Below are 19,126 nucleotides of genomic sequence, written 5' to 3'. Positions count from 1 at the left end.
TAATAGGTGATAGACACAGCTCCCCTCCTTTCTCTCTCTGCACAGGACACAGAGCATGCCCACAACTCTCTCCTATAGAGGTCAGAAGGTGCCTTCTTCTCCTGCACAACAACCTCTGCCTAGATCGTAGATCATGCCTACAACACTCTTCCATAGATATCAGTAGGTGATGTGGCTAACTTGCCTTCTCCTCCTGCACAATGACCTCTTCGCTTGGAAGCCTTACTGTCCTCCGAGGAGTGAAATCGTCTGCGCTGCCCTTTAATCTCAGCTCTCTAGATGATGTAGAGATTTGATGTAGACATTTCCCAGGAGTGTAGACTGCATGTCTTCTGACTCATTCCTCAGAGGTGTCTTACTGTGGAGAACACCTGATGATGGGGTGTAGACCAGGATCTCCTGAACATTACTCATTCTCAGAGTCATGCTCTTGAGTTCCAGGGTGGCTCCTCTCCATAGGACATCTCGGGGGCAAGCAAATCTAGGCCTTGTCACCCTCTATGATCTAGTGAGAAGCCGTCAGGATCACAACTTGGACTGAGGATGTCAGCTTAAAAGGTCACCCAGATTTTAACATCAACCTCCCACTGTGCAGGGTTATGCTAAATCTCCCCCCTTCTGCTATCTGACATCCACATCTAAGATATATTAACTGCCACCACTTGTCATATTAGGTGGATAAGACGCCTTCTACTTGGTAACTCACAATTACTCACTCAAACTACTATGCTCTTTAGCATTCACAGGGTTAATACACAAAGATACCTAACACTTCTTCTAAGGTCATGGAATCGTTTAGAACACAAGAAGTCCGGTTGTCCCCTAAAGAAATGATATTCCACCAATAGCCCCACTTCATCTGATGTCATGGAGAGGCTAGTATGTATGCTAATGGTCTTTTATGACCAAGTTTTATGAGGTCAACTTAAACACCTTATAACTTCACATGGTGGTCATTCAGACAGGAAGTGGGTTCTGGGCAGCCTGAATGCGCTCCCGCAATATACAGTATGGTTGGGGTCAAGAAGGCACATAAACACAGATTCTATAAATATGTGTAATGCTCATAGCAAGGAGTATACTCAGAAAGTCCACTTAGGTCCACAGTTTTAGCTAAAAATCTTTCCACCAAGATATATTTTCTTGTGGGCATCATAGTGACTTCATACTACCTTTATCCAACCCGTCATAATGTTCCACACACGGGCATATCAAACGTGGAGGAGTTAGAGGCAGTACTTGATGAGTTCCTTAATTATTACATCTTACAGAGCCCTGATTAAGGTGACGTTAACACAGCTGATCCCGCTAAACGTCCAACATGAGCAGCACATTGCCATTGCCATATTTCTTTGATGAATATTCATCTTTATGGGTTTTAAACATGACCCCCTCTGCAGGTAAGATATTCTCAGCCTGACCTCCCGATGGCTCCACCAGGTCTAGGGGTTCTGAGGACATTTAGATGCCAACAACAAGTTTTATGAGGGGGTACCTCCTGTCTGTGTGAAGGTGTTATGCTTCCCTTGTTTTGTTTGGACACACCTTGTGTTCTGGTTTTGGGAATAAGACATTGACGATGGAGGAACTTCTACTACTCTGCTATCTAAAAGTCATTTTAATATCTATACCACTACACTGTCCAAAGAGAGTCGTCTTTATCCCACTGCTTCACTGACCCTACCATCCACAGATACCTCATGGCCTTTAATGGTCTGTCTGAAATTGCCGAACCTTCTAGTTTCCAGCTGTCACTAAATAGGATTTGAGAAGTACTCTGACTCAGATTTCAGGTGACGATGCCATCTTGAATTCCATATTTCCATTTCAAAAACAGATAAATAATATGAATAGTTTTTGTATTCATAATAAAAGAAAATGAGAGAAGTACCATATGTTCTATACATCTGCTGGGCCTGCCATTAAGTCCAGGATAATCTTGCTTTTTAAAGGAGCCACTTCGGTCGGTCAATAATTTCACATTACACATAATCCACTTTTTGCATTATGACCATCAAAGAAGTGGTTACTAAGTAGATTGGGCCCTAAGTGGAGGCGCGGCACTGTAACATGCTCCGGTCCCCATGGACAAGGATGAGTACAATTAGAAGCTGATTGAGGCTTCGAGCTCAGCTTTGGTGTGATCTTCGATTGATAGGACTGAGGCGGAAGAAGTAATGAAAGATTAATGTATCGTCTTATACAAGAATGGAGAAGACGATGAGTGAGGAGAGAGCAGAAGTAAAGGGTGGGGAGGAAAACTGAAGTACTTAAAGAAGAGTAATGAAATAAAGACGACAGGATATAGATATATCTGTGGAAATAATCAGCAGTTGGCATTGTATTTGTGATCAGAGACTAAAAGAACCGTTGAGGACAGCCAATGATAACTAACAAAATAGAACTTTTTAGTCCAGAAACTGGTTGTTGTCCAGTGGACTGTGACCCTTCCATGTAGTGCAGATAAAACCAATAGTCCCCATGATGGTTCATGAATGTAGATCATTCTAGGTGCTTCCAAGACTCGTTAGTCTTTAAAGAACCAACAGATGTTGATAGATATAGAAATCAGAGGATAAGATTATGAAGATTGTGGTAGATCCTACACCACTTCATTTAGAAACCGTTCATGAGGCCACATCATATACATGTAACTTGCCATATCTCGCTATGAGAGGATAAATGTTGCTTTACAACAACAGTGGGCATAATTTAATCAGCATGGGATCTGCTGGACTGCTAGAAAGGGTGGAATCGGACACCCTGAGAGAAAACGGTTCATATTTCTGTGTAACAGATCAGAGGACAACCAGATCAGAGTATACTAGTGCTTACTCTTAAGTCTGCCTGAAGGTTGCGGTCCCCACTTTGAGATCAACTTGTAGGTCAAAATCTACTGGTCCTTACTCTGAGGTTAGGTCATTATCTGCTGTTCGGCAATCTGAAGTTAAGTACTCGTAGCATGGGATCTACTGGTGCTCAGTCTAAGGTCTACTTGTGGTGATGTTTTAGTCCCCACTATAAAGTCTATCAGTAGATTAAGATATACTGATCTCAACTCTTATGTCTACCTGTACGTTAAGATCTACTGATCCCCTATTTGAGATCAACCTGTGGATCAGAATATACTGGACCCTACTCTAAAGGTACCTTTACACGAGGCGATGACCGTTGCGATTCAGCGACAAATGAGTTTGTTGGTGTAGTGAACATCTCAACATGCCGATTATTGTTCACAAAATCATTTAGATCGCATATTCCATCATTTGTAAATCAGACTGTTGCATTTACACTGAGCAAATTGGAGTGGCGTGCAGTGAACGATTCCTGTTTACACATATGAAATCGTTAACATCGAACAATGAGTTTTGTGCCCACACAAACGATCGAACCAATGAGAAATCTACCGATTTGTTGGTTGTTGCTCTATCGTTCCTTGCTTTTACACTGCTCAATATTTTCGCTCGATTTAATGATAATTTACTCGATAATTGGCTCATGCAAAGGTACCTTTAGGTTTTATTGTAGGTTGAGATCTTTTGGTCAGCACTGCGGTCCACCTGTAGATCATGATCTGCTGGTCCCAACTCTAAGTTCAACATGCAAATCGGGATCTGCTGGTCAAGAATTTGAGTGTCTAGTTGTAAATCAAGGTCTGTTAGTTCCCATTATGAGTTCTATCTGTAGTTCAAGGACTAATGGTACCCACTTAGAGGGCTACTAGTTAATTGAGATCTTCTGCTTCCAGTATGAAGGTCAACCTATAGATTAAAATCTACTGTTCCCTACTCTGAGGTCTGCCAGTAGATCAAGATCTAATGGTCCCCACTCAAAGGTCTGCCTGTAGATCATGATCTAGTGGCCCTAACTCTGAAATCAAGTAGATCTTCCCACTTTTACATCTACTTGTAGTTTGAGATCTGCTTTTTGAACACTACTGATTTAGAACATTCTGATTGTCTCTTTAACTAAAGCCATGTTGGTATTAACTATCCTCTTCCTCTTGTCTTCAGGAGGTCTTGTTGAAGAGAGCCGCTGACCTGGTGGAAGCATTATATGGCATGCCGCACAATAATCAGGTAACACTTTGTAGATCGGTAACGGCTCAGTATGAAAGCATCAGGGGTCTTTCCTCTGTTTCTTAATGGACTATTTATACAATGTCCATTGATGTGTTTTCTTCATATGTTTTCATAGCTTGTGGAAAGGCTCAGGTTGCAAGTGATATGACTAGAGATTAGCAAATTTTTCAAAAATTCTATTTGGACACTTCTCCCAATCACAGATCAGGAGTAGAGATGAGCGAACTTCTGTTTTAAGTTCGACGTCTAAAGTTCGGGTTTGGATTAGCGGAGAATCCCGATCTGGAACCGGATATGGATTCCGACTTCCGTTGTGGTCCGTGGTAGTGGAATCAATAATCGGCCATTATTGATTCCGCTACCACGGACCACAACGGAAGTCGGAATCCATATCCGGTTCCAGATCGGGATTCTCCGCTAATCCAAACCCGAACTTTAGACGCCGAACTTAAAACAGAGGTTCGCTCATCTCTACTCAGGAGGTAGTTGAAGGATAAAACTGAGCATGTGCGGCCATCTCAGTGACCAGGACAAAGAAATATGAAAAATAGCAAACAGCAGGTAGCACTATACAGATGCATTTCATTGAATTCCTCAGTGGCTATACAAAATTATTAATTACATGCAATTACAAAAGTATTCAGATCCAAGCGCTAGTTTGAAAGTGTATAATATTTTTTTGTGGGACAACCCCTTTAACCATGCAGTGGCCCAAGATTCCAATATAGTGGGAAAGAGCACTGTTTGTGGGGTGTCCACATAGATTGCTAGAAGCTGTTCTGTTAGCCACTGATTCTACTAAAGTGGGAAAGAGCGGTCTCATTTTACACCGTCTGCTGCTTCCACATAGATTGATAAATAACCTATTTTGTTAGCCACTGATACAAGTAGTTTCCCCATGACCGAGTTAGGAGGGTGTCAGAAGTAAGTTTGTGTTGACATCACAGTATATTTTTCTTCTGATCCCTCGGAAAAACAACCGGAAAAAAGGGATCATATCTTCTGAGCATCCACCTTCACACGGTCAGTATTTGGTCAGTAATTGGTCAGTATTTGTAAGGTAAAAACAGGAGTGGGTCCAAAACAGAGATGACACGTGAAGGAAATATTTGCATGTCTTCAGTGTTTTTGACCCACTCCTGCTTTTGGCTTCCAAATCATGATACATCATGAAATCCTGATGCAAAATAGGGACTGTGTGGCCAAGGCCTTATGGATGATTCAAAGACAGGATCCATTGTGTTTTCCATTTTTCGGTTCTTCTGACAGATCAGAAAAAGGATAAAGTAAATGGTGATGTCAACAAGGCCAAACAGGGACACTAGTGGCCCCGCCACAGAGCAGTGAGGGTGGAAACAGCATGAGGAGTCAACACAATGGCCCTGTCACAGAGTGGTGGTGGGGGGGGGGAACAGCAGTGGCAGTAACAGCACAAGATGGTGGCAGGAGTAGAAGATGGCAGCAGAGGCAGCAGGTGTGTAGAATCAGGCAGGTGACAGCATTAGAATAGTGGCTGAAGCAGGTGGCCAGAAGTAACGGGCCATATTTCACAATGTTCTGCTGTGGCAGCACACTGCAGTCAGGAAATCCTGGCTGATCCACTCCTTTATCTTCGCAAAGGTGAGTCTCTCAACATTTTAGGTGGAAAGGCGAGTTCTTCTTGGGGTACCTATGCTCCCCTCCGCACTAAACACCTGCTTTGATGCCACACTACTGGCTAGGTAGGAAAACTTGTCCAGAGCAAACTCGGCCAGTTGCGGCCACAAATCAAGTTTGGCGGCCCAGTAGTCCAAGTAATCTTGGATCTGGGGTGACAGGCTGCAGTCCAAGTATGTCACCACCTGCTGGTTCAGGTTCTGCTCTATGTTCTGCTGCTGGTGGCTGGTTTCTTCAGTAGGCTAGTGAAGAAAAGTGCTCATCAGAGACTGGAGACTCAAGTTACTGCAGAGAGTCAGATCCTCCTGACGATGGGCGATGACACACATAGGCAGCAACCAACCGACTACATAGGATGTCTTAATAGTAGTTGAGTTTATCATTAGGGATGAGCGAACTTGTGTTTTCAAGTTCGGCGTACAAGGTTTGGGTTCGGGTTATCTAAGAATTCAGTTATGGATTCAGCTACCACGGACTATAACTTATGGTCCTTGGTAGCGGAATACTTAGATAACCCAAACCTTGTACTCCGAACTTGAAAACACAAGTTCACTCAACACTATTTATCATCCCTGTTAGCAAGTGTAAAAAAGGCCCCCATTTTGGCCCGTTTGCGAGAGTCTAACATTGTGGAGAGCCAGTAGTCATCCCTCTGCCGAATTGTGAGAGGCTGTCACTATGCAAGCAACTTAGCATGCATCTCACTGCCACCCTCCATTACACTCACCTCATTTGAAGTACACTCTGTTCGCATCTACTCTCCCTCCAACCTTCAAGTAGCCGTCATTTACTGCCCCCCAGGCCCAGCCACCATCTTTCTTGACCACTTTAGCACCTGGCTACTACACTTTCTTTCTGCCGACATCCCCACTATTATCTTGGGTGACTTCAACATCCCTATTGACACCTGCCACTCGGCCGCCTCTAAACTCCTATCACTCTCTTCCTCCTTCGGCCTCTTGCAGTGGTCTTCAGCTTCCACCCACAGATATGGTCACACTCTGGATCTTATCTTTACCTGCCTCTGCTCCCTATCTAACCTTTCAAATTCGCCTCTCTCCCTATCCAACCACAATTTACTCACCTTCTCTTCATTGGTCTCTTCTGCTGCTCCCCCAGTCCACAAGCACCCCCCCCACCCCGCAGGAACCTTAAATATCTCGACTTTTGCTTGCTTTCTGACTCTCCCACTCGCTACCATTCATTCCCTCCAAGACCCAGATGCTGCCACCACCCTATATAACACCACAATAAGTACAGCCCTGGACACTGTTGCCCCCCTCACACACAACAAAACCCCAAAAATCAACAGACAACCCTGGCACACCAACCTGACCAAAAAACTGAGACAAGCTTCCAGGGCTGCTGAGCGGCGATGGAAGAAATCCCATTCTAAAGATCAATTCACCGCATAAAAGCAATCCCTTCTCATATTCAAATCCTCACTCGCTGATGCAAAACAGGCGACTTCTCATCTTTCATATCTTCCCTGGCCCACAGCCCTAAACAACTTTTTAGCACTTTTAACTCCCTTCTCCATCCCCCAGCGCCCCCACTCTCTCCTCTCATCTCAGCTGAGGACTTTGCCACATACTTCAAAGAAAAGATAGTCAACATCAGAGAAAGCTTCAGTACACAGTCCCCACAGACCCTCTACACAACTGCTTGGTCCTCCTTTACCAAAACCCGCTTCTCCACCATTACAGAGGAAAAACTCTCTACTCTACTCTCCAGATCACATCTCACCACCTGTGCACTTGACCCAACCCATCCCACCTCATCCCTAACCTCACCACAGTGTTTATCCAAGCCCTAACTCATCTCTTTAACCTATCACTAACCTCTGGTGTCTTCCCCTCTGGTTTTAAATATGCTACAATTACACCCATCCTCAAAAAGCCTTCACTTGACCCATCTTTTTTGTCAAGCTATCGCCCCATATCACTTCTTCGGTATGCCTCAAATTTACTTGAACAACATGTCCATTCAGAACTGTCCTCTCACCTCTCCTCCTGCTCCCTCATTGACCGGCTACAATCTGGCTTTCGACCCCACCACTCGACTGAGACTGCCCTCACCAAAGTCACCAATGACCTACTAACAGCCAAAACAAAAAAACATTACTCTGTCCTCCTTCTCCTTGACCTGTCCTCTGCCTTCGACACTGTTGACCACTCCCTTCTGTTGCAAACTATCATCTCTTGGCATCACTGACCTGGCCCTCTCCTGGATCACATCATACCTCACAGACCGGACGTTGAGCGTCTACCACTCTCCCACAACCTCCTCCTCTCATTCCCTCTCTGTTGGTGTCCCACAAGGCTCTGTCCTAGGACCCCTGCTCTTCTCTATCTACACTTTTGCCCTGGGACATCTCATAGAGTCCCATGGCTTTCAGCATCACTCTTATGCTGACGACATACAAATCTACCTCTCTGGTCCAGACATCGCCACCTTACTATCCAGAATCCCACAATGTCTTTCTTCTATATCCTCTTTCTTCTCCTTTCACTTTCTAAAACTTAACATGGATAACCTTACCCCATCTTGCTCAACCCCCCCCCCCCCCCAACAGACCTATCTATCACGATCAATGGCTGCACACTCTCCCCGGTCAACCAAGTCCACTGCCTTGGAGTGACTTTGGATTCTGCCCTCTCCTTCCGACTGCACATCCAAGCCCTTTCCACCACCTGCCCCCTTCAACTCAAAAACATCTCCCGCATCCATGCTTTCCTTTACTTTGAATCTGCGAAAATGCTTGTACATGCCCTCATCATCTCCCGCCTAGACTACTGCAACATTCTCCTCTGTGGCCTTTCATCTAGCACTCTTGCACCCCTCCAATCTATCCTCTGCTGCCCGACTAATCCACCTCTCACCCTGTTACTCCTCTGCCTCTCCCCTCTGCCAATCCCTTCACTGGCTCCCCATTGCCCAGAAAATTCAGTTCAAAATACTAACAAATACATACAAGGCCGTCCATAACCTGTCCCCTCTCTACATCTCTGAGCTACTTTCCCGATACATCCCCACCCGCAATCTCCGATCCTCACAAGACCTCCTTCTCTCCTCTCCTCTTATCACTTCTTCCCACAATCACCTCCAAGATTTCTCCCGTGCATCCCCCATACTCTGGAACTCGCTTCCCCAACATATCAGACTCTCACCTACAGTGGAATCCTTCAAAAGAGACCTAAAAACCCACCTCTTCAGACAAGCCTACAACCAGTGACCCTGCTGTCTCTATACCGCCAAGACCAGCTTCACCCGCACCTACTGTGTCCTTCTCCCATACCATGTAGATTGTAAGCCTCGCGGACAGGGCCCTATCTCCTGTACCAGTTTGTAGCTCGTCTTGTTTATGCTTAGTGCAATTGTCTGTATTATGTATGTATACCCCTATTCATATCTACAGCGCTATGGAATGAATGGCGCTTTAATAATAATAATAATAATCTGGCCATTTGTGCAAGGGAATCGGTGGAACTCCCTGAATCCTGGCCTTGCCTGGTCTTCCTCATTGCCCTTCTGCTCCTCCTCTCCTGCTGCTTTGGCAAATAAACCACTAATTTCTGTATACAATTACTGGGCATTAATGTCCTCCTTGTCCATCCTCCTCCTCGCCCCAGTTCAGCCCCCAGAGGGCTTAGGAGGCTGTGAGATGTAGGCACTATGTCACCTGTCCAGCCATATTTATCAGCATCTGCTCCAGGACGTTAAAGAGTAGAATTATGTAATTTATCCTGTGAAGGGCCTGAGAAAACAGCAGGTGTCACGCATGAGCTGCCACTGGCTAAGGTGGCTATTACACAGGAGAGTACTCCTGCTGTCTGCCTGCCTCATCGTTCACGGCCTTCCCCTGCTCATATAGTCGGTCCGGCATGTGGAGCATAGCGTTCCAACGTGTGGAAAGGTCACATATGAGGCGATGTTGGGCAACACTATTAGGCATTTGCAGGTCAAGGAGGGCGTTTTTTGCATGGTAAGAGTGGCTGAAGTGCATGCGCAGTTTCCTGGCCATTTTCAAGAGTGCAGTTAAGTGGACGACTTCATGAACAGGGTTACAACCAGATTTAAGATGTGCACCATGCAGGGTGCATGGCTCAGCCCTCCTTGACACAATGTCGACAGAATGTTCTTCCTGTTTTCAGTGACAATGGTTCCGATCTTAAGTTGGCGAGGAGGCAGCCAGGATTCAATTTCTTGGTGAAGGACGCTGTGTGACTCTGTTCGCCAAGGCTGGCCAGGTGCAGAACAGCATGACACCGTCATGCTCTGCATAGGTGGTTTGTTGGAGAACCACTTAGATCTGTGCCTACAGTGGAGGCTGAGGCCAAGGTGGAGGATGAGGAGGCAGAGGGGGACATTGGAGCAGGACTCACAGCATGAGAACACGGAGGCAGAATTGCCATCACCTGGCCAAGTTACTGGTGTGGCTCGGCAGGAACCACATTAACCCAGTAGGCCATAAAGGACATATATTGTCCTTGACCATAGTTACAGCTCTACACGTTGGCACTGCCATGAACTGTACCAGACACCGATGGGCTCAAGGACTGGCCCACCTTCTGCTGTATATGTGTGTGCAGGGCTAGTACTGCCTTTTTGGACAAGTAATGACGGCTTGGGACTCTCCACCGTGGCTGGGCACAAGCCATCAGTTCTCTGAAATTTGTAGAGTCAACCACATGGAAAGGGAAGGACTGCAGCACCAGCAACTTGGCCAGGAGTAGGTTCAGAGGAGGAACATCAGAACCAGTAGATGATCGGAAAGAAATACAGCTCCCCTTCTGCTGAAATGGTGGAGCCTTGACTGCTGGAGAAGGGGTGCGGGCCACTTGGAGATGCGTCAGGCTGTACCACTACCTTAGTGCCACAGTTTTCCAAGGTCACTATATGGTGACGCTCAATGTGTTGATGCAGGAACGTGGTGCCCAAGTTGGCAGCCTGGCAGCGCTTCACCGCTTTACCTTCTGCCCACAGATCCTACATATGACCATACGGCCACACTGACGTTCTCCAGCAACTTGATGAAAAATTCCCACACGGGCGAGTTTGCCATTTTACTCCTACCACTCCATGATGACTGCCTGCTCCTGCGTCTATGATCCCGTGCACCGCTAGTTGTTTCTGGACAGGTAGGCTACTGAGTAGCAGACGGTCTACCTCGGGCAGGTTTGGCTCCAGATATCACACTGTTTCCACCCTGCTGGCTCAGCAGCAGGCTGCTAACCTGCCGCTGTCTCATGAGCAAGCTGCCATTCTCGCCCCCTGATGATGATGAAGCCCCATTTTCACCTGGCTCCCACGTGCAATTGGCTACATCATCATTCAATACTGTCTGGTCATCACTTATGTCACCCTCACCAGTCTCATGGCCATGTCCCTGACCGCTTGTAACACCTGTCCCAATGCGACTCTCGTCGTCACTACTTGCATGAGGAAGTAGTGGACCTCTCCTCCAAATCTGGCTTGGGCAGTAGCTGCTGACTGTCTTCAGTAATATCTTCCTCGTTGAAAAGCGGAGCAGATATCGGTGGCATACATCAATTGCTTTTCAGAAGGAGCAGCAAAGGAAAGAGGCAAGTTCAGAACTTTCACTTAGTAACGTGTGCAGTCTCCATTTTTGGAAAAACCTGATTCTTTACCCTGAAGAGCAAGGAAATTCGGATTCTTTGCTAATCAAATTTTTCCTAAATCGAATTCTTCTTCGGATGCTTCGCTTTGTTCAACACTAGATATGACCCTAGGAAAGGTCCTCTTCTACTTATAGCTTAGACACAAGCCAATTCCCACATAAACAGGCGCATTCAGCTAGATCAAGTGGGATGGAGGTACATTGCAGACAAATACCTCTGGTTTCCCACCCATTGGAGAAGAAACTAGAGTTTTTTAGGGTCAGATTTATGCAGCAGTATATTTCATTTCCAGATTTGTTTCCATATGATGAGTCCGTCTTTGACCATCGTGGTCCAGTAGTAATGTGCATATATGTGTAAGCCTCTGCCCTAACATCAAGCCTTTTCTTATCCACCTAGGACATTATCTTAAAAAGAGCAGCAGATATTGCTGAAGCACTGTACAGCGTACCCCGAAACTCCAACCAGCTTTCCTCACTAACAGCCAACCACCCCCACACTGGCATGATGAGTGTCAACTCTTTTGGTAGTCAACTGGCCATCAACATTGCAGAATCTTCACAGACATCCGATCAAGGTAAAGGGATGAATTATGAAGTCAAGCACCACATTCATCCATCAATGCTAATAGAAGTGGAGCTACTGGCCACAGCCATCTTGGAACGCTTGCGATTTCTGTTCCTGTAATGCTGATATTCATTTTATTTCTTTTTCAGGTTACTCCAGGAACACAAGCAGTGTCTCTCCCCGAGGCTACGTGCCGAGCTCAACCCCTCAGCAGTCTAATTATAACACCATCACTTCCAGCATGAATGGCTATGCAGGAACCGGAATGACTAGTCTGGGAGTACCGGCCTCTCCAAGCTTTCTTAATGGCTCCACAGCCAATTCTCCATATGCAAGTGAGTTGAGTGTAGAGTCCTTTCCTCATATAGTCATCTCGAGGTACTGGACATACATGGATGCTCCATAGAGTCGCTGACTGCTCCTTTCTCGGGTTGACTGTTTTCAGCAGATCTTCAACCAACTTCAGATTGGAGAGTTTGAGATGATACAGAATAAGAGTTTAGACTTTTCCACTGATCATTATCCACGGGAATGCTTCATTTTGTCATCTTCTACCCTCTGTATCAATGTGCAGTATATTCCAATAATCCTTCATTCTCTGGGATGCCAAGGTGTTAAATAATTGGATCCCTCCTCAATGGCTGGCCAAGTTGGATTCCTTATTGTTCAGGGTCCAAAGCTTCAAATCTGATATTAATAGTCAATATTAAGGATGGTGCACACCCATGTACCTGAAGTGCCATCATCATCTGGTGCCAGACAATCTGCCTTTTTTACCAAGTATTTCCCTTTCTTTTCTAAGTTATGCCCGCAAGTCCTCCATTGGGAGCCTCATCCATAACACTTCCATCCAGTGCAAACTCCACTCCTGCCGGAATCTTCTCCTTCTCTCCAGTCAATATGATCTCTGCCGTCAAGCAGAAAAGCGCATTTGCACCCGTGGTGCGACCTCAGAACTCACCCCCACCAACCTGCACCAGCTCCAGTGCAAATAGTCTTCAAGGTAAGTGATTATAATTGGTGGGCACCATTATAAAAGATATGTGCACTATAGTGGGATAGTCTACCTCTGAATGACAAGTGTAAATGTGGAGTAACTAGACTTAGGAGCTGATCTATAAAAGCATGTAATACTACAGGAGAGCCTAACTAAGGCGGCTTGAGAGGCATTAGGTTGGAGGATAAGGAGAGATGAAGGGGGATGGGGGGGTCATATTATGAGGTGTTTAAATGAGAAGGTATGGTGCTAAGTGCATTTCAGGTCCTGATGAACCAGTACATGCCCCATGGCTCCCATACCATTTCTTCTATGTCCTGTACATGTTGGCATGAAGATCATCGTGAGAGACCACAATCCTATTGTTAGGTTTATGGAAAACCTTGAGAAGGTCCTGGTCCCTGAAGTTGATAATGATAGATGTGAACACCCTTTAAAAAGGATGAGCTTTATGTGCCCCCAGAGGACGTGTTATGCTGTGTCGGTTTGCCGACACGGACTGGTGGTACAATTATAGTGCTGGATGTTCTTCCCAGATCTCTCCATACTCTATGGCCCCTCTCACACGGGAAAGTTTTCCGCGCGGGTGCAATGCGTGATGTGAACGCATTGCTCCCGCACTGAATCCTGACCCATTCATTTCAATGGGGCTGTGTACATGAGCAATGTTTTTCACGCATCACTTGTGCGTTGCGTGAAAATCGCAGCATGTTCTATATTCTGAGTTTTGCCCCATAGAATTGAATGGGGCTGCGTAAAAATCGCAAGCAAAGTGCGGATGCAATGCTATTTTCACGGATGGTTGCTAAGGAGATGATAATAAATAGGGATGAGGTCCATTCACTTTATTATTTTCCATTATGACATGGTTATAATGAAAAATAATAGCATTCCTTAATACAGAATGCTAAGTAAAATGTCCCTTGAGGTTTAAAAAAAAATTTAAAAAAATTACCTCATCCTGTTGATCGCGCAGCCGGCATCGTCTTCTTTCTTCTTCTTGCAGGACCTGCAAAAGGACCTTTTGATGACGTAATTGCGCTATAGAAAATAATAGCATTCTTTAATACAGAATGCTAAGTAAAATGTCCCTTGAGGGTTAAAAAATACAAAAAAAATGACTCAGCTCAACCACTTGATCGCACAGCCGTTATAGTCTTCTTTCAGGACCTGCAAAAGGACCTGCACTGATGTCAGCGCAGGTCCTTTTGCAGGTCCTGCAAGAACAAGAAAGAAGAAGATAACGGCTAGGCAATCAGGTGGATGAGATAATTTTTTTTATTATTTTTTACCCTCAGGGGACATTTTAGTAAACATTCTGTATTAAAGAATGCTATTATTTTCCATTAAAACCATGTTATAATAAAAAATAATAAAATCTACAGAACACTAAACCCAAACTTCAATGAAGAAGTCCGGGTTCAGGTCTCGGTACCACATTGAGTTTTTTATCACGGGCGTGCAAAACGAATTAAACGCTTTGCACTCACGCGGAAAAAACTGAACAACGCAACACAATGGCAGACAAAAAATACTGAAATGGCGTGTGCACTCGCGTGGGTTTCCCGCAACGCATCCGGACCTCTTCCGCGACGCCCATGTGAAAGGGGCCTATGTGAAATACATCTGAAATGCATTTAGATTATCTTAGATTTGTTACGGTCGCCTTACTACATTGGGATGATTTATGGTAGTTAAGTATGTCAAGATTATTGTCACATTTCCATCATTTGTATGAGAGCCCATAACGAGTAGACACGTAGTCCTAATCTAAGAAATTTATCCGGAGAGTTCTATATGGAAACTTTCCAGTAGACTTCTGTCTATTTTTTTCCACATGTACGAGCAACTAGATTGTATAATCCTGACTCTGTAGTCATGACTCTTCTCTTTGTTTTCCATCCAGCCATGACCGGCCTCATTGTGCCACCTATGTAGAACACTTATCTGAAGATAGTTGACTAAAGCTCGTAATATCCTGGACTCTTCTTAAATTCAGGAGATTCTGGAGAACACGGACTTGGATCTTCTGATTTGTTTAATGGATCAACAGAACTCTTGATGGTGATTCAAGAGGTTTTCTATGTTACCACAAAGGATCCAGGGATATATCTCTCCTCTATTAAGCATAACATGGAAGAAGACATGAGGTGCCTTCACAGCTCTTCTTTTCATAGTGGACTCTCGTCCATGTAGGATCAAACATTCTCTTCCTATGTCTCCGGTGACTGACTATTTCCTACCAAATTTAATTTGAACTCATCTCTAATGGATTATGTTCCTGAATGCACTGCCAGGTTCATCCTTCTCGGTGTGGTGACACTGGATCAAACGGAAGATCCCGTAGTCAGATGCAGAAGATAAAGATGGTACCAGTTTATGGATGGACACATCCCAGCATCAGAACCTCATATCATATGATCGATTGTTTACTCTTCGTCTTCACCACTTCTAATGATCTTTTTTAATGTGTGATTCATATGTTGTCGAGCTTCATGGTGAAGAGTGGAGGCGGATTGTTTTATACTGCACTTTCTATACATTGTGGACACAATGGACATTCCTTCAAATACTCCAAGTAGTTTTTTAAATTAAATTATGTGAATACTTTTCTCATGTCTTATGAAGTGTAATCCTGTCTGGTAGCAAGACGTCCACCATCTCCTAGAGCAAGACTTTTACCTCTAAGTGTCCAGATTTTTAAAATCTTTTTGTAGAGAAGACTGATACTTGAGGGTGAACAGCCATCCATTATGTAAGTTCCTTCAAGGTCATGCGTCGGTCATCCCATAGCATTGCCCCTCATACCCCGGAACGTGAAGTGATGATTGCCTTAGGCATGAGATACAAGTTTTAGGTTACAGATGCAAAGTTGTGATTTTAGGACCAGATGAAAACCCGATAGGCTCATTCCATTATTTATGTCCTACTATTTATTCCTCCCCCTCATGAGAATCAGGATCTTAAATCCCATGACCCCCTCTACATCTGTGTCTTTTTGGTAAACCATTGCCACCTGGACGGTGCTAAGCCCTTATCTGCTTAGCTGGCCTTGTATCTGGAAGAGCTGATGGCTCTGATGTACTGGAAACAATTATATCTTTTCTACTTATTATTTTTTTGCAAAGAAAAAAAATCTTAACACACTTGGAAGTAGCAATAGACAAAGCTCTCCCCCCCCCCCCCACACACACACACATTCCATTATTTTATTTTTAATTTTTTTTTACCAGTATTTATTTTTTGCTTCTAGAAGTATCTTTTGGTCTTACATGTCATGTGTTCACATTTTCTCTTCGACAACCCCTCCTTAGACTCCCTATTGTAGTCGGCTGATTCTGACCGGTCTGGCATCTCTAGCTCTCAGTGATCAGCTGATATTAGGGGTAGTAGTAGTAGTAGTACCCGTATTCAATGATTGACTATGTAATCCATGGTCCACTCTTTGCAGTGGCTCTTCCCTCTGGTGGTGGTGGGGGGGTTCTGGTAGCACTTATGGACACAATGTGGGAGGGACAACTCTTGTAAGATGTATAGTAGATTCCTTAATCCATAATTCCTAATGATCTGTGAGAAGACAAGACTTTGTCCGCCCTCGAAGGGCTGGAGATGGGAATTGTCAGGAATCGCTCACATGTCTGCTGGAATCTGTAAATGAGAAGACCAGGCTGAAGTCAAGGTCTCCGGAGGCCAAGAGTTTGTCCAGAAATCTCGACAATAAAGTTGCATAGTTCTACTCAGCATTATAGCAAAATGTTTCGTATTTCCAATAAATTCTCGGGATGATTTTGCTGTTTTTTTTCCATTTACTGTTTTAACACAATAAATGAAATCCAGACTTGGAATGCACATTGTAAAATGGAACAATATCGGTAACATAATAAACATTTTCCTCGTAGTCTTAATACAAATTGGGTATTTTCTGTTTACTGGCGTCTCTTGTTCTATGGAATACAATACTTTATGGAGAAGCATATGGCCAGGTTTACACAGAACGTTCTCCAGATAGTCTTCTTGCGCTGACCATATTGAGTAGACTGGTGAACCACAGAGTCAATAATGGTCTAAGCAACTCAAGAGGTAGCCGTGGTCTGTAGATACGACAGGCACGGGAGGAGAGTCTATATCACATTACATGACCGCCTCATCCAGTGGCTGCCTTGGGGTAGATCTCTATAACTGAGACGAATGTCACCACAGCCTTCCACCATTGGATGATTCAGCCAGATGACATACTATCTCGGCATCTAGTCATCACAGTAAAGCGCAGTAACCATAAGGAATTATTATTCGTATTATAGATTTCTTTTTTTTTTGTAGGTTCTCAGGTTTTTTGTTCAAGAAACTGCACAACATTGTGTACACCCCCAAGTCATCAACTCCATAAGACCTCTGAGGTGTCCTGTAATATCTGGTGTTAGCAGCAGATCGTGCAGGTTGCTCAGTGAGGCCTCCTTTGATCAGATTAGATTTCTAGCACATTCCACAGATGACAATAAAATTGAGATCTGGGAATTTGGAGACAAGTCATCACCTTCATCTCTGTCATGTTTCTGATTCCTGCCATGAAGGACGATACTTGCATGTACAATTATAGGTAGGTGGTACCTGTCACATTCACATGATGCCAGGACCCTAGGTTCCCAGCAGAACTTGCCCCGAGCATCACACGGCCTCCGCAAGCCGGTCATCTTCCCACAGTGCACCATGTGCCAGCTCTTTAGCCGGTAAGTGACGCCCACAATCCGGCCATCCACAAGACATAAGGTCATTCATCAGACCAGACCGCCTTCTTTACATAGTGCAACTGGAGTCATCTCCTCAAGTATGTGCAGCAAGTGTAGCACATCTGTCCACATAATGCAATGTGGTTCATCAGACCAGGCCGCCTTCTTCCCATAGGGCATCTGGTGCCATCTCCTCCACAGGTAGGTGACATCACACACACCCGGCCATCCACATAACACAGCAGGATTCATCAGACAAGGCCGCCTTCTTCCCATAGGGCATCTGGTGCCATCTCCTCCACAGGTAGGTGACATCACACACACCCGGCCATCCACATAACACAGCAGGATTCATCAGACAAGGCCGCCTTCTTCCCATAGGGCATCTGGTGCCATCTCCTCCACAGGTAGGTGACATCACACACACCCGGCCATCCACATAACACAGCAGGATTCATCAGACCAGGCCGCCTTCTTCCCATAGGGCATCTGGTGCCATCTCCTCCACAGGTAGGTGACATCACACACACCCGGCCATCCACATAACACAGCAGGATTCATCAGACAAGGCCGCCTTCTTCCCATAGGGCATCTGGTGCCATCTCCTCCACAGGTAGGTGACATCACACACACCCGGCCATCCACATAACACAGCAGGATTCATCAGACAAGGCCGCCTTCTTCCCATAGTTAACCTGTTGCTATCTCTTCTTTAGGTAAGTGACGCACACACCTGGCCGTCCACATGATGTAACATCATTCATTAGACCAGGCTGTCTTCTTACCAAAGTGCACCTGGTGCCATCTCTTCTCCAAGTAGGTGACACTCACCTGGCTATCCACATGATGCAATGTGATTCATCACACCAGAACACACACTTCCTATGGAGTTATCTCCTAATGTAAATGACACACACACTCTGCCGTCCACATGCTTTAACATGATTCATCAGAGCAGGCCGACTTTATCCATGCTCCAATTTTGAAGCTCACAAGCCCATTGTAAATGCTCTTGGTGGTGGACAGGAGTCAACAAGGGCACTCTGACCAGTCCCATACACAACAACCTGTGTGTTCTGACACCTTTCTATAATTACCAGCAGTAATGTTGTCAGCAACTTGCTCTACAGCATCTCATCTGTGATCAGATTGGACCAGACAGGCTTTCCTTCACTCACCAACACACACAGCCCTGTCACTGGTTGAGCTTTTTTGGACCACTTTTGGTAGGTACTAGCCATCACCTTCTGGGGACACCCTACAAGACATACTGGCGGTGCTCTGACCAAACCACATTTGTGGTCGTGGCAACCAAGCACGTGTCTGCCCTAAGTGAGCTACCCTGGCCCTAGGCGGTCAGAGTTGTGCCGTGACCGTGTCGAGGAGGGACACCTGAAAGAGGGCATCCCCTTAGAGTGTAGCGGAGAAAAGGGGTGGGTGGGAGGGAGGACTTGC

General features: G+C 45.2%; 1 protein-coding gene across 2 annotated transcripts in view; it reads left to right on the top strand.

Moving 5' to 3' along the window:
- The window catches only part of LOC122922062 (transcription factor COE1-like), an 81,316-nt gene extending 65,194 nt beyond the window's left edge, over positions 1 to 16,122 (top strand). For both annotated transcript variants that reach the window (XM_044273600.1, XM_044272876.1), the window contains exons 12-16: positions 4,014 to 4,079; positions 11,780 to 11,957; positions 12,097 to 12,282; positions 12,750 to 12,950; positions 14,851 to 16,122. In XM_044273600.1, the coding sequence (XP_044129535.1) occupies positions 4,014 to 4,079; positions 11,780 to 11,957; positions 12,097 to 12,282; positions 12,750 to 12,950; positions 14,851 to 14,882 (663 nt within the window). In that variant the 3' untranslated portion in view covers positions 14,883 to 16,122. The remainder of the gene's footprint in view (positions 1 to 4,013; positions 4,080 to 11,779; positions 11,958 to 12,096; positions 12,283 to 12,749; positions 12,951 to 14,850) is intronic.
- Positions 16,123 to 19,126: the final 3,004 nt, after the last annotated feature.

The sequence above is a fragment of the Bufo gargarizans genome, chromosome 1, assembly GCF_014858855.1.
Source record: "Bufo gargarizans isolate SCDJY-AF-19 chromosome 1, ASM1485885v1, whole genome shotgun sequence".
Classification (NCBI taxonomy): domain Eukaryota; kingdom Metazoa; phylum Chordata; class Amphibia; order Anura; family Bufonidae; genus Bufo; species Bufo gargarizans.
This window is presented reverse-complemented; position numbering and strand designations above follow the sequence as displayed.